The 15,102-nt window shown below is 40.5% G+C and overlaps 2 protein-coding genes across 2 annotated transcripts; one reads left to right on the top strand and one right to left on the bottom strand.

The window, feature by feature from the left end:
- Window positions 1-1,981: 1,981 nt before the first annotated feature.
- Window positions 1,982-4,794, top strand: apobec2b (apolipoprotein B mRNA editing enzyme, catalytic polypeptide-like 2b). The gene is made up of 4 exons (XM_085344826.1): window positions 1,982-2,299; window positions 3,029-3,209; window positions 3,303-3,646; window positions 3,774-4,794. Exons 1-3 carry the CDS (start codon window positions 2,016-2,018, stop codon window positions 3,642-3,644), a joined length of 807 nt encoding a protein of 268 aa, XP_085200952.1. The 5' UTR covers window positions 1,982-2,015; the 3' UTR covers window positions 3,645-3,646; window positions 3,774-4,794.
- Window positions 3,934-13,918, bottom strand: LOC146610225 (basement membrane-specific heparan sulfate proteoglycan core protein). The gene is made up of 19 exons (XM_085344825.1): window positions 13,831-13,918; window positions 13,693-13,728; window positions 12,912-12,962; window positions 11,808-12,098; window positions 11,454-11,720; window positions 10,986-11,279; window positions 9,636-9,908; window positions 9,218-9,487; window positions 8,803-9,084; window positions 8,058-8,330; window positions 7,495-7,767; window positions 6,576-6,833; window positions 6,380-6,497; window positions 6,124-6,278; window positions 5,931-6,032; window positions 5,439-5,504; window positions 5,206-5,265; window positions 4,839-4,910; window positions 3,934-4,698 (listed from the first exon to the last, which is right to left on the bottom strand). The coding sequence occupies exons 1-19, from the start codon at window positions 13,916-13,918 to the stop codon at window positions 4,634-4,636; spliced, it is 3,294 nt and encodes a 1,097-aa protein (XP_085200951.1). The 3' UTR covers window positions 3,934-4,633.
- Between the last annotated feature and the right edge of the window lie 1,184 nt (window positions 13,919-15,102).

Here is a 15,102-nt window from a genome sequence, read left to right as displayed (position 1 = left end):
TGAAGAAGACATGGATTGTGCTTCATGTGTATCATTTTGACCCTTATTTATATCGTCCTCTGTCAATCCTTCAGAGGAGAGGTGAATTTCATTTCATTTTTATTATCAGCACCCCCCCCACCCTCCTTTTTTCAATTTCATGTGAACTTTGAGGAAGTGAAATGGGTTTGACCCTGTGTCTGTCACAGAAGACTAGCAAGGAATGACTGTTTGTGCCACGACAAAGATTTTTCTTTGTTGAACTTCACATAGATATTTTGAAATAATTTTGCAGAGCATCCTTACGAAGGAAAACAGGGAATAAAGTAGTGTGTGTTAGCCTTTTTTTGCTTTCTTACTCTGGGCTGGGCCTGCAGGGAGGCTGGGTAATTGCAATAATTCCATTACAGTTAAATTTGAGTCAGCAGGCAGGCAGCAGTCACATCCTGCACCCCCTCCCTCTTCCCTTATCACAGGCAACAAGCCTCACAAAATCTTATTTCTAAAGACCTGAGAAATAAATGTCAGGACTGCATGCAGCTACTGTACATTTGTTCTATAATACCACATTAAAGGGATGAAGCGCTTCAGTGCCTCAATTAAGGAGCTATGATCAATAAAGTGACCATAAACAACAGCATCAGTCAGTCTGAAGATGAACCCCTGATAGTGCTCTCACAAGGCTTACATCTATTTATTATTATTACCTGCAAAAAAAAGAGAAAAAAACCCAGTGTAACAGTTTTTGTTTTTGAAAATCAATGTGCTAATCTGTGGGCGATACAAAGAGATCCCCCTCATAGATCATAATTATCAAAGATTGCTGTGATCTTAATGGTTATCACCCCGGGACGTCTCTGGATTTAGATATGGAACTAGATATCTGTGTGGACGTGCCACTGTGTTCATCTTTGAAGCGCGTGTTTTCCCAGCTTTCCATGGGTGTGTTGTTGTTGTTCTTTGTTAGTATATGTGGAGCAGCTTGAGGCACCCACCTGCCCCTCCCCAGCTGTGACAGCTCATCCATTTGAGTTAGACGACTGGGCTGGGATGCAGCCCTGTTGGTAATTGCCTCTGAAATGAATTACTTGGCAGACAGTGAGACCGGGGGAGGGGGAGGAAATTGTAATTGAACTGCCCCCTCACTCCCTCCCTGGTCCTTATACCTCAAGTTATTACATCTGCAGTGCAGAAGGACATTTTCCATCCGCACACAGACACACAAAATGCTCACACCCTTACAAAACCAATTCTTCCCTCTCCCCTGCACGATGGCCTCAGCAAAGCACCATATTGATGCAGGGTGATTTCATAGATTGATTGTTCACGGGCACATGCACACTAGGCCACTGCACACTCTCGCACTCTTATTCACAGCACAGAGACAAACCCTCTTTTACACACTGAGTTTGCATTTGCTTGTGCTGCTCTGCTCCAAATACTCTCCTATTTGAGGTGCCCTTTAGCTGGCCTTCCTAATGCCTAATGGGCTGCAGGACATCGGAGTTGGCACAAACAGAAGCGGTGTTTAGTATCTTGAAAGCCCTGGTTACCCCGTACACACAGACACGCACACTCAGCCAAGCAGTGTTATTAATAACCTGCCTGTTGCTGGCCTGCTGACAGTTAGAAAGCCTGATGGATTGAAAAGCACTCGTGCTTGAGGCGGCACATTTGTGCACGCTGTTTGGTTTGTCTTTCATTTTTTGGACATTGCCTAAATTATGGAAGAAATTTAAGGCTCGTCTTGTCCCTTTCACCACACGCACACACTGGCAGTCAGTCATGTTTGGTCATTTGGCCTTTTAATAGCCAGGCCACTGTAGGCAGGGGACTTAGTTAACTGAGCCACCTACCCCCTACCCTGGTCAGATATGCACATGTTTTGACTCCAACCTTAGCACACAATAGGTGCTATTTCTGTAATGCACTAGGGTCATGACTCCACTTATACCCTCCACCCCTCCCCATCTGTCTCTCTCTCTCCTTTTCACCCCTGCTCTTCATCCGACACCGTCACCTACTTGCACAGAATCATGGCGGACAGAAACAGCCGGTTCAGCGTCAAGAGGAAAGAAAAGAAGGCGGAAAGCAAAACGAATAGTGAGAAGGACAAAGAAAAGGAAAAGGTGAACGAGAATACGGCAAAAAAGCCAGAAAAACCCCAGAAGAAACCAGAGAAGGTCCCTGAGCAGCCAAAGACAGATGAAGAGAAGAGGAATGGGGAAAGTGAGGGGGCAGCAGGCGCAGACGCAAAAAGCAGTGATGAAAATGGGGAGTTTCAGCCTATAGAACTGCCTCCGTTTGAGATCGTCACAGGGTGGGTAAAATTTACTGCGTATGCCATAAAGGAGTTCAAAACAGTGTGTCCCACTAACCTGTTTTAGTCTTTAACACAAGCATGTTTTATCTTATAGATGAAGTCCTTTCTATGTATAAGTCATATTGTTCTAAAGTGCATGTTCTTTACTTGATTTCAATGAGACAGGAAACTGGTGACTTGCACATGCTGTTATTAGCGTAGTGGTAAGAATAGGGATGAGTCACGAAGTGAACACTGAAGCCGGCCCCAGATATATCCCCCTGCCTAGCATCTGTTTCCCGTATCTGTCCTATGACTATGTGCTGTCAAAGCAAAGCGCCATCAACATTATATGAGATCTATTTTGTGTGATCCATCTGGCTCTCCTTGTGCAGTAGAACAGTAGATTATTAAGTCCGGGCAGGTGGAGTTGGCTGGTATAGGTTCTTTAGGCCATAACGTTCAGTCGTTGGCTCTTTATGTTTCATTTTATTTATTACTTTAGTTTGGATCATCACAAAATGAGCAACCCATGCTTAGGCAAGCAAGTGCACGTCTGCCCACCTGGAAAGTCATTTGTGACTTTTTCTCACATTGCACTGTCATGAACCACAATGAGAGGTGACAGAGGACAAACCTTTTGACCCTGATAATGAGAGCAGTTTCTGCCAGTAAACCACTTCCTTTTAGATTCACTCACAAGGCAAAAGGGCGTCTTTGTTAAAACTCACACTTTTACTCTACCAGGGAACAGATGAGCCCATTCTACTTCAAGTTTCAGTTCAGGAATGTGGAGTACTCATCAGGGAGGAACAAAACCCTCCTGTGTTTCAGAGTGGATACAGCAGGAGGCAGCGCAGAGCCTCTGAAAGGTTACATGGAGGACGAACATGCCACCGCTCACGCTGAGGTGGCCTTCTTTGAACAGGTAATGCCATTGTGCCCAAATGTGAACTCTAGTTTTCTCATTTCTAACTTCATAATACAAACTAGACTCAAACCTCGACTCCCACATCTGTAGGTGCTCCCTAATGCCTCTCTAGAGTGTGATGTCACATGGTATGTATCATCTAGTCCCTGTGTGGCCTGTGCAGCCAAGTTGGCCAGCATCCTCCAGCAGCGCAAAAAGATGCGTCTTTGTATATTCTGTTCCCGTCTCTTCGAGTGGGAGGAGCCAGAGATAGTTGAAGGGCTTAAGGGCCTGGTGAGAGCCGGCTGCAAACTGCGAATGATGAAGCCGTCTGACTTCCTGCATGTGTGGGAAACGTACGTGGAGAAGGAGGATCAGAGCTTTACACCCTGGGAGGATTGTCAGGAGAACTACAACTACTATATGGAAAAACTGGCAGATATCCTCAAGTAGATGTGAGTCAGTGTGTGTGTTGTGCATGCAGTGAGCCACCATGCTGTTTTTGGTTCATCACAGGTTTATTTATAGATGGTAACTTGGTTTTCCATGTGGATTCTGTCCTCTTTCTTGTCACTGCTACAGATGCACGGACCTCCCCACCGACTGATCCACAAATCGCACTACTTGTGAAATTCCCACTGGCTGAATGCGTGCTTCTTGCAGTCACACGGTGCAGAATGTTGTTAGTTTATGCACTCTTGGCAACATTTTATACTTTTTATTAACACAATTCATGTGGAAACTTAAAATGCTTGAATTTTTACATAAATACATCAACTAATCAACATCCAAGTGGTTAGAAAACGAAGCAAGAAGCAAAGAACAAAAGTGACATTCATCGTTACGGTAAAAATAAAGTTTGGACAACACCACAGCCTGTGTTACATCTGCTGACATCTGCTGCTTGCTCGGAGAACTGAAGATCTAACTGAAGAACAACGAATAAATTCTCCTCCACGTCATCGTACATGTAAAATATATACAGCAACTCAAAATGAACAGTGGTTATAAATGATGTTCAGCTCATAAATAATGTTTTTTCTATTTAACAGTGCCTTAAAATCCAAATTCATTCAAACAATGTGAATTAAACGATGCATAAATCCTCAACAGTTTTGTGCTGTTTGGAAATGTGTGTATAAAATATCTGTTCATGCATATTTTATGATATGTTTATTTTTTTCAGTAGCTGGTTTTTTAAAACTATCTCGCCCTGAAGAGTTTCCAGCTGTCGGGCCATGACAGAGTACGTCTAAAACGAAAACCTTTCACATCAATTGTAATGATCTTCAGCTGAGTTTCAGATGTCCTGTGACTGCCACATCACTAGATCGCACAAAGATGTTGTTTTCTGGTGTGCACTGACCATTAAAGCCTCACAGAGCTGAAGTACGTCTGCTGACTCATTGATAGGCCTGTTGTTGATGCAAAGACTTCGTCATTCATTTTAGAAAAGAACTCAGCCCACCGTTGGTTTCTGTTGTTTCCTGGTTGTCAGTCGTTGCAGCTAAAGACCAGGTTTGTGGAAAAACAGAGAAATTGTGTTTTATGTTTTAGAAACGCTGACACAGGATCATCATCATCATCACCGCAGATTAAAAAAATAAGCGCATTAGCAAAGTGCATTTGTGATTTAAACTTTATTACCTTGGTCCTCCTGCTTGGTTATTGGTAAGGGTGTTGTTTCACTGCAGACTGTGCCATTCTCCTCCTCTTCTTCTGTTCAGACGGATTAAGAAAGAAAAGAATCAGCATCTTTTACGACAGCTGAGCGCTTATTTAAGTATGTCAATCAAATCTTCTCTGCTTACAGCGATTTTCTTACTTTTCAGTTTCAGACTTACTGCAAAATATGACATTTAAAGGAAGTATTTTGTTTCTCCCAAGGAAGTGATGTATTCTCAGTTTCCTCATATTACATAGTTACAAAAGCAGCAGATGAATCAATCATGATAACGACTTCTTCGAAAAAGGACTTATGTGCTCACTCATTACTAGATTTATTTATTTTTACCTTTAGCTGGTGCATTCAGAGAGGCATCAGTGATGTACTCAACCAGTGGACACGGCACATCTGCAGTAAGAGGAATAAAGAAGTTAAATACAGGAAGTCACACCTAAACTTTTATGTGCAAGTCGGTAGTTTCCCAGCCTTTCTTTTTTTTTTTGTTTTTTGTGGCGGCCTCTATCTACAGCATACTTGGAAAGGGCGACCAAAACCACGTCACTGACATGGTGCTAACTTACCAGTTATCTTTAGCTCGGCCATTGTCGGAAACAGGTTGACCTCTTCCATTTTGTCATCACGACCATCTGTGTGAAAATTAACAGCTCAAGTTTTTGTGATACTTGTATTGATTTGGACATTTATATAAGTTGGGTGTCACCTTAATACTGTGCTGATTTTGGATTCCATTAACCCTTTAAGATAATAGTTTATCTTTAGCTACAAAATGATTCACTAACTTACTGGTACGTAGTCTGTTTAATAATGTCGAGTGGGAGAGATGCCCAAGAAAGACACTTTGAGAGCAGTGCGAGGGTAAAAGTGCAGGCTGAATAGATAAAATTTCTGCACCTGTCCAACCAAATGCAGCTGCAGATTTAGGTGCAAATCGTTTTTCTAAAGGTTTTTTATTTCACTCTTCAGTTTGCCCACTTTCATTCATTCTAAAAGTTATGATGTTGGTTCTTACAGAGTTTTAGAATTTGCACAGTCAAAAAGATAAGAAAGCATACTTGGTTTGCGGAAGACTCTCAGGACCACGCATCCTATCAAGACCGCAGCGATACCAAAGACGATGCAGCCAGAGATGGAAAGAAGCACCCGCCTCTTTAACACTAAACATTAAAACAAAACAAAGCACAAGATTAATGACAGAATATTATTTTGAGAGAAGATTCATAACTAGCAGAGCTCAGTTGTACTTACGAAGGTTCTTGGTCTTGAAGGAGTCACTGGATTTTGAGTATAAGGGTCTCTCATCAGCATGTGCACAGCAGGTGTAAGTACTCTGGTCGGGGTCATTGCTGGGAGTTACTGTATGTGTCACATTGAATGAATCGATTCGTTCCCCCTCTTTGAACCTATTAAAATTCAGTTTATTGAAAATCTGCATTACTGCTGAATTTTCCTAAAGAGCAGAATCTACACAGGGCACTAATAATTATGAACATTGTTATATTACCATGTGTAATGCATCCAGTTGTGCGTGCTCTCCTTTACTTCACATTTTAGACTCAAGCTATCAGTGGAGAAGACGTCTGACCAGCCAGTTAGCAGGACTATAGAAGCCTTTGGGCGCTCTGTAATAAACGCAACCAAGAAGTGAATAACGAACATTCAAAACCAGAAGAATGAAAGGAGGAAATCAAAAAACGTACCTTCAACGTCGAGCTTTATTTTGTTGTCTGAATCGAAGACCTTTCCTCTTTTAACTTTGCAGTTATATGAACCAGAGTCTTTTGTTGCCACAGAAGTGATGTTGTGTTTGCTTCCAGATAAGTCTAACTTGCTGCCATCTTTGTACCACAGATACATCCATCCAGAGGAAACATTAACGTGACAGTTAAAGGACACTGAGTCCTCAGAGTGCATCAAATTATGTGCCGGATTCTGCTCCAGTGTGACTGTCGGTGCATCTGAGGGTTGATAAGAATCAACAATGAGAGTTGTACAAGAGCACTGAAATACAAGTCAGACGGCGTACCTGATCTAAAGGTAAGACGACCATTAACTAGTCTGCACTGCTTTAAATATCCATTTTCATAACGAGAACACTTCTCTGCCAGGATGAAAAAACTTTTTTATTTGAGGTAGTTACAGAGTTACACAATGATGCTGCTCCATCCCTATGATGCTACAGTAAACACAACAACATTTTTAATGTATTTTTTAGTGTGTAAATACAATAATAACTTTACTAGACTTCATGTGAATTAACCGCTGACTTCCTGAAGACTTTATCACCTTTGCATTGAATGAGGTTAACATGGGTGTTTATGTTTTTATGGCTTCTCTAATTTTCAAGCCAACCTTCCCCCTCTGGTGTGAACATTGCATTTGTAAACGGGTCAACACTCTCACAGTCTAACTGTTAGCAGGAGAGTAAACAGCCTTACATTTGCAATCTTTTAAACATTTTTAACATTTTAAAACAGCAAAACAAAGAAGTAGTGTCTGAGTGTTTATCTTTAGACAGAAGCAACTGAAGTGTTCATGAAAAAGGTTCTGAAATGAAAGCAGGAACAAACCTGCTGGACTACAAAGAGATATTCTGAAGAAGAGTCAATAGAAACTTACGTTGCACTTCAAGTTGTTTAGCTCCACTTAAATCAGTGATGAAGGCTGGATTTTGACCTCTTGTTGCTTTGCATGTATACGATCCCTGATCTGCTGTTCCCCTAATTTGAACTATAAGTTTGTCTGATGATCCAGTAACCTTACTGCCATCTTTGTACCACAGGTAGGTCCATTCAGACTGGACACTGATGGCACAGCTGAAGTTGACCGCTTCTCCAGCAAACATCACATCGTATTCTGGATCTCGTGTCAGTGTGAGAGTGGGTTTCTCAGCTGAGGGGAAATGAACATGACAATCAAAAATTATGCAGTATTTAATGTGGACATTGTGACGTGCCTCAAACAATTACTCTTGTATTTTAATATAATATTTAATATGTTTTATACCTGAACTTGAAAAAATTCCTTTGTAAAAATACACAAAAGCGTTTGTGATGTTGTGTAAATTTCTAAAACTCACCACACTGGGAGAGAAACTTCAGAACAGTTTTTATAAATGAAAGCAGAAACAAACCTGATAATCTAAAAATAAATATTCTGAAGAAGAGTCAATAGAAACTTACGTTGCACTTTAAGTTGTTTAGCTGCACTTGAATCAATGATGAAGGCTGAATTTTGACCTCTTGTTGCTTTGCATGTATACGATCCCTGATCTGCTGTTCCACGAATTTGAACTTTAAGTTTGTCTGATGATCCAGTAACCTTACTGCCATTTATGTACCACAGGTAGGTCCATTCAGACTGGACACTGATGGCACAGCTGAAGGTGACCGCTTCTCCAGCAAACATCACATCGTAGTTTGGATCTCGTGTCAGTGTGAGAGTGGGTTTCTTAGCTGAGGGGATATGAACATGACAATCAAAAATTATGCAGTATTTAATGTGGACATTGTGACGTGCCTCAAACAATTACTCTTGTATTTTGATATAATATTTGATATGTTTTATACCTGAACTTGAAAAAGTTCCTTTGTAAAAATACACAAAAGCATTTGTGATGTTGTGTAAATTTCTAACACTCACCACACAGTGAGAGAAACTTCAGAACAGTTTTTATAAATGGAAGCAGAAACAAACCTGCTAGACTACAAATAAATATTCTGAAGAAGAGTTTATATAAACATACCTTGCACATTTGTAAATGAGTTATCACTGTCATTCTCTAACTGTTAGCAGGAGAGTCAACAGCCTTACATTTGCAATCTTTTAAACCTTTACTTTAAAATTACAGCTAACACAGCAAAACTGAAAAAGACAAGTTTCAATGAAGAACCGTGTCAAAAATCAGAAGAAGAAAACAAATCTCACCATCGACATGAAGATTTAGTGGAGAACCTTTGGTGCTGTAGACGTCCCTGCTCTTCAGTTTTCCTGAGCAGCTGTAGCTTCCCCCGTCTGAGGTTGAAGCAGAGGTGATGGAAAGATTTCTGCCCTTATCTGAATTATAATGCTGGACCTCAGTGACATCTCTGTAAAACGCGTATGTCCAGTCAGCGCTGTCCGTCTGCATCTCACAGATCATATTTACACTCTCAGTGGGGAACACATCTGGCCATTTGGTTACTAGCTTCAGAGTTGGAACAGGAATTTCTAAAAAATAAAATATAAGAGACTTGTTAATCATTTTACAAATCATTAGAGATTTTCTGTTTTGATTCTCACCATAATAATGCCCCAAAGTATCTCAAATCACATGATTTCAAAGTGTCTTTCTTTAGCTCACCAGAGATTTGTACGGTCCGCTGGTCACTGAATTCTGTGATGAATCCTGTTTTGTCTCTTTTGGCCTTGCACTTATAAACTCCCCCGTTTAACAAAGAGAGTCCTTTCCTTTTTAAACTGTTGCTGTTGTTGGGAATTGATGCTTCATCTTTGTACCAGTCATAGCTCCATCCATCTGAGTTTTCAACTTTGCATTCAAAGGACACGTTTTCTCCAACGTAAAGCTTTTCAGCGTCTGGCTGTTGAGTTATTGTAGGCTTAGGCTTGTTTTCTGAACAGACAAAGAGGAAGTAGTGTTTTTTTTTTAATTTTAGACAGAAGCAACTGAAGTGTTCATGAAAAAGGTTCTGAAATGAAAGCAGGAACAAAGCTGCTGGACTACAAACAGATATTCTGAAGAAGAGTCAATAGAAACTTACCTTGCACTTTAAGTTGTTTAGCTCCACTTAAATCAGTGATGAAGGCTGAATTTTGACCTCTTGTTGCTTTGCATGTATACAATCCCTGATCTGCTGTTCCACGAATTTGAACTTCAAGTTTGTCTGATGATCCAGTAACCTTACTGCCATTTATGTACCACAGGTAGGTCCATGCAGACTGGACACTGATGGCACAGCTGAAGGTGACCGCTTCTCCAGCAAACATCACATCGTAGTCTGGATCTCGTGTCAGTGTGAGAGTGGGTTTCTCAGCTGAGGGGATATGAACATGACAATCAAAAATTACGTGGGAGCTAATGTGTAGCTAGTGATGTGCCTCAAACAATTACTCTTGTATTTTAATATAATATTTGATATGTTTTATACCTGAACTTGAAAAAATTCCCTTGTAAAAATACACAAAAGCGTTTGTGATGTTGTGTAAATTTCTAAAACTCACCACACTGGGAGAGAAACTTCAGAACTGGTTTGGCTGGTGACAGCCCTGTTCTGGATTTTTCCACTACACTTATATTTTCCTATATGACCAGCTGAAGCAGAGCCTCATTCACATCTAAAGACACAGTACCATCAGCGTGGACCTGCGTCCCATCTCTCTACCATGTATACATCCAGTCACAGGCGCCCTGCCCCATCCCACACTTGAACTTCACACTCTCGGTGGGGAACACATGTGCCCACTTGAGTGTGTCTGTTGAAGTTGGAACTGGAATCTCTGACGAAAGCAGACGCATTAACCATTTAACATAGCATGCTTTTACAGTTGCAGCTAGCAATGATTTCTATTATTTAGTGTGTAAAACAGGATGTGTCCTTTTACACAAATGATCTTATTCTTTCCCTCACAGCTCCACCTATGTTCTAACACCCTGACGGCTTTTGAGGCATCCCTCTGTGCTTTATGCTACGCCACAACATCCTGTTTCGACAGACGATGCAGAAAATAACGGAAGGAAGATGCTCTCAAAATGCTGTTTCACGGAGTACAAAGAAGTTTTGAGGTTTTAATAACAGTATGGACAACGCAAAATATGACCTGCTTATACACAAGATTAGCATTTTGCATATTCACAATACCAACTGCTTATTTACAACAATAATTTTACTTGTGTTCACCTACTGTTGTGGTGAGGTTTGAGAAAACTGATAAGAATCTCATGTTCGTCTGTGAGGTATATATGAAGCAACGCAAAGGGCCAAAACAGACTGTTTGGCTCTGTCCACAGTGACAGAATCACCCTGTTAGCCTGTCGTACTCTTATTACTTTGTTATTTCTTAAACTGTTAATGCAAGTTAAAGTAATGCCATGCACATGCAAGAAAACTCACCGCTAACTTGGATCATAACCTCGCTGCTGAATCCAGAGTTCACTCCCCTAGATGTAAGGTGAGCTTTGCAGGTATATGATCCTTTATGCGTCTGACGGACCGGGTTGATTTTTAATGATGATCCGTCCCCATTAATGATCTCAACTGGGTTATTTTGGAGCTGCTGCTTGTTTCTGTGCCATGTAAACGTCCAGCCAGGGGTGCTGCTGACAACGTGACAGCGAAATTCCACCGCCTCACCTTCAAACACATCTTTCCAGGCAGTCTGAAGCTGCAGACCTGGTGTTGGTGGGTCTGTAACACAAAAAAAGAGAACTTTTAACTGCAGGTTAAAAGAGTATCAGTAAGAAAGCCAAATTGCTATGTACATCATCCAAGTACTATACATGCATCCAAAGTTACACACAGCCTCATGTAAATAAACATGAATGCTGTAGTTTATGTACTGGTGGCACAGTGGATACTTACCAATAACTTTAAGAGTTGTGCTCTCACTTAAATGTGTAAGAAACTGATCTCTTTTGCCTTGGCAATAATACTGTCCACTGTTTTGAGTCATTACAGAATTTATGGTATACGACTTAGTATTAACTCCTGAAATCTGGTGTTGATCATTGTGCCACAGGTACTCCCATCCAGACGACACATCAACACTGCAGGTCAAAGCGATGGATTCGCCGGGGAACATCTCGCCAAAGTCTGAATCTCGTGCAAGTGTGGGCTTGGGTGTGCTTGCTGCTCAGGACACAGAAAGAAAAGGGCATGCTTCAGCAGTCTACACTCTCTCTATAAACACAGCACAAATATTGCAACGAACCTTACCATAAACTTTAATTTCGACAGGTCCACTTTCTTTAGTTTGACTGGGCTTCTTTTTGCCCTCAACCACACAGGTGTAATATCCAGAATCTTGTGTTGATGACGCTGTGATTGTAAGCACTGACTTATCTGGGGACGGAGACAGATTTGGACCAGAACCTAGAGGACTTCCATTTTTCTTCCATGTGAAGATCAGCTCCGAGCTGCTAGTGGCTTTACATTCTAGCACTACTTTCTCAGAAGAGAAGACGTCTGACCAGGAGGAAGTTCGCTCCAGAACTGGTACCGGAGGCTCTGAAAATTGATTAAAAAAAGTGAAAGAATGGGAATGAATGAGGGTTTACACTCCTAAAAGAAAAACAACTGGGAGTTTAGATTCCATTCGTATATCCAGAATCTGAGCAAAACCCCCCTAATGATGGCTACAGACGTAATATAAAAATATCAGTAAATCTAAAAGAATAATCACAAACGAAGTACACAGAGGAGCATCTGTGAATGTAGAACGCAGTAAAAGCTGAAGTAGATGTGAGCACAAAAACACCAGATGCTAATCGTGTCAGGTAAGAACAGGAAACCAAAGTTACCAAAACTTGACAATTAAAGACCGGAAAAAACATTTTGATTGGTTAGATTTCTGTAATGACACAACCTCAGAATTGTTGCGTTGAATGGGGTGTTTTATGGGTCAGTAGGAAGTCTTTAGATACTCTACAGCATCAATCAGACATCACCTAAAAAGCTTACTCAAGTAGCCCGTTGTTGCTGGCCCTGCCCATTCCTTTACTGATAAATTGTACCCATCTATTCAACAGGACGGCATGCCAAAGCTCAAACACTCGCGCTGTATTCTTGAACACAACGAAGTGTTCACTGAATTCAGATCTGACTAGATGTCAGTGAAATACGTCACCTATCGGATGTGGTTAAATAAAACAAATCCATCATGCAGGTACTGCTGCCCACTAATGTGCAGGCTGTGCATGATGCTCGGCATGCCAGTTAAGGTAGCTCTGAAGCCAAAAACGAGCCCGACATGTTAGCGGCACAGTGCAAGTGGCGTTTGACGAGTACATATGATCAAAAAAACTGAGGTCATAATCTCACCAAAAGGAGGAGGTGCTGTCGATTCACTTTCTCTATAACTGTAGGTGGTTGCTGGATGAAGAAGAGAAAAGATGTGGAGAGCAAAGTTTAGATTTTAAAAAAACAAGGTTTGAGTCATATCCACAATGTAAAGGTGAGACTTCATAAAAACACTGGTAACAGTTAAATCAGAGCTCCAATCTCAAACTGCGATGCCTAATTCTTTTTTTAGTAGACATGAATGATTGAAATGAATACATTTTTCACAACTTTTAAGAACTTTTAGTTTGACAAAACAATGACTTAAAAACACTTCTCATGTAGAAAAAGGAGGAAAACATCCTTTGTGTCCTACATACAAAACAATTACACAATACATCCACTCTCAATACTGTCAAGTGAAACCTACGGCATGATGACAGGAGACTATTGAGATTAGGCTGGCGTGAGGTAATACGGACACATGAGTTTATAAGTGTGTGTATCTAGTTGTAGGAACTTTCAGACTCATGACAATAAAGTACTTCATGTTCCTCTTGTTAAATTTACCCAAGTTCTACTTCCTAAACATTGCTCTTGCTCGACTCAGACTCAGCCATGTAGGCATTCAGTGCATAAATGTTGGTTTAAGAGACACTTTATGATCTTAACAGTTAACTTCTGTACTGAATCTGGTGTTTTTGCTCAACATGAAAATGTTTTAAAAAATCTTTTTCCAAAAATCATCTTCAACTTCTAAAACAGTGCAATCTGCTCAAATGTGTGAAAATCTGCTCTCGGCATGAAAGACAGTTTTTCCTACCATCGTTATCCTCAGAAGCACAAACAGCAACCGCATCTGTCAAAGAACCAAACAATGTTCAGTTGCATTAAGATTTGCATGTAAGTGAAAATATTCTTTATAAACTACAGAATTGAACATAAACGCTTAAAAACTTACATATTACACTGAAGACCTTGAACAGCCACATTTTCCATTGAGCTGCACGTGTAGCACATGTAGAGACTGGGTGTCTCAGTTGACTCATTTATCTGCTTCGCTGTGACATTCAGTAAAGGAAATAGAGCGCAGTTGCAGTATAAATGGGCGTATGTGACAGCTTCATTTCTGAACTCACCTCAGGACAGCAGCTTTCCTGTCGCTCTCTGACAACTGCCTTTTTTTGTTAAGGCAACAGGAAATGTGTTGGTGAACCACACTCAGATGTTTGTTGTTGATACAAAGTTGAACTGCTGATTTGTGTGAAATAAAAGGAGGGTTTAGGGAATTGAAAGAATGTGCAAGATGCTAAACTGTTGACAAAGCTCGATATTGTGCTCAATTTGACGATTTTAGACCTAAAGTCGTCTATGACTTAGCCAGCATGTCGTAGCTGGGATATTTCATTGTGCAGAAAAAAACTAAACAAAAGAAATAATTTTAAAAAACTACCAACATCAACAAATGCATTCCTAAAATCAAAGTTATCCTTTTACTATGGTGCAGGCCATTTGGAAACTGTAGCTGAGGCGTGATTTGAGGGGATGAACGGAAACTGCAGGTTATTTAAATTATACTTTTTTTATAAACTTATATGAAACTAGCGTCTAACCACAAACTGTGACTTCCTTTTGTCTTCAGCTGAAAGTTGCTCTCGAAAAACAAGAAAGGAAATTTCTTAACAGTTTCATTTTGACTGAAAACACCTTTTAGAGCACACATGTAACTACATTATATGTAATATTCAAAACAGCCTTAACGAGCACATCAGTTTTAATTATTACGTGTCGAATGAATCTTTCTCTCTCTGGTGACTTCCTGTAAGGCTGGGTGTTTTGCACCGAGATGCATCACATTTCAGTTCCTGTGTAAGCGAGGACTTCACTCACCCTACTCACCACAAGGTGTCTGTATAACACAGAAAATCCCGTTATGTCATGTCAAACTAAAATAAACCTCGGTTCATATCAAACCTGGGAATAACAACCATAACCTATCTTTAAAAAAACATTTGTATATATCAGTCTTTTGATTTATCCAGTTTATTAGAGCCTGATTATAATGATTAAATTTCACCAGGCCATGTATACTCGGTGGCCACTTCATTAGTTACACCTTGCTAGTACAAAGTACTTGGACTGCTCTTTTGCTTGCAGAACATCGTCAGTTCTTCATGATACAGATGATATAAGATGCACTGTTGCACTATATAAATAAAACTGAACAGAATTT

This window comes from Diplotaxodon limnothrissa, linkage group LG20 (assembly GCF_057381915.1).
Source record: "Diplotaxodon limnothrissa isolate DT_005_m linkage group LG20, D_limnothrissa_male_GT1.1, whole genome shotgun sequence".
Taxonomy (NCBI): domain Eukaryota; kingdom Metazoa; phylum Chordata; class Actinopteri; order Cichliformes; family Cichlidae; genus Diplotaxodon; species Diplotaxodon limnothrissa.
This window is presented reverse-complemented; position numbering and strand designations above follow the sequence as displayed.

What these genes read in the sequence shown, in the direction of transcription:
- apobec2b (XM_085344826.1), top strand. Translation starts at nt 2,016, where the DNA reads ATGGCGGACAGAAACAGCCGGTTCAGCGTCAAGAGGAAAGAAAAGAAG. An exon ending in CCGTTTGAGATCGTCACAGG is followed by an intron (nt 2,300 to 3,028) that starts GTGGGTAAAATT and finishes TTACTCTACCAG; the next exon opens with GGAACAGATGAGCCCATTCT. An exon ending in AGGTGGCCTTCTTTGAACAG is followed by an intron (nt 3,210 to 3,302) that starts GTAATGCCATTG and finishes CCACATCTGTAG; the next exon opens with GTGCTCCCTAATGCCTCTCT.
- LOC146610225 (XM_085344825.1), bottom strand. Translation starts at nt 13,918, where the DNA reads ATGAGTCAACTGAGACACCCAGTCTCTACATGTGCTACACGTGCAGCT. An exon ending in TGTCGAAATTAAAGTTTATG is followed by an intron (nt 11,721 to 11,807) that starts GTAAGGTTCGTT and finishes TGTCCTGAGCAG; the next exon opens with CAAGCACACCCAAGCCCACA. An exon ending in GCGGACCGTACAAATCTCTG is followed by an intron (nt 9,085 to 9,217) that starts GTGAGCTAAAGA and finishes TTTATTTTTTAG; the next exon opens with AAATTCCTGTTCCAACTCTG.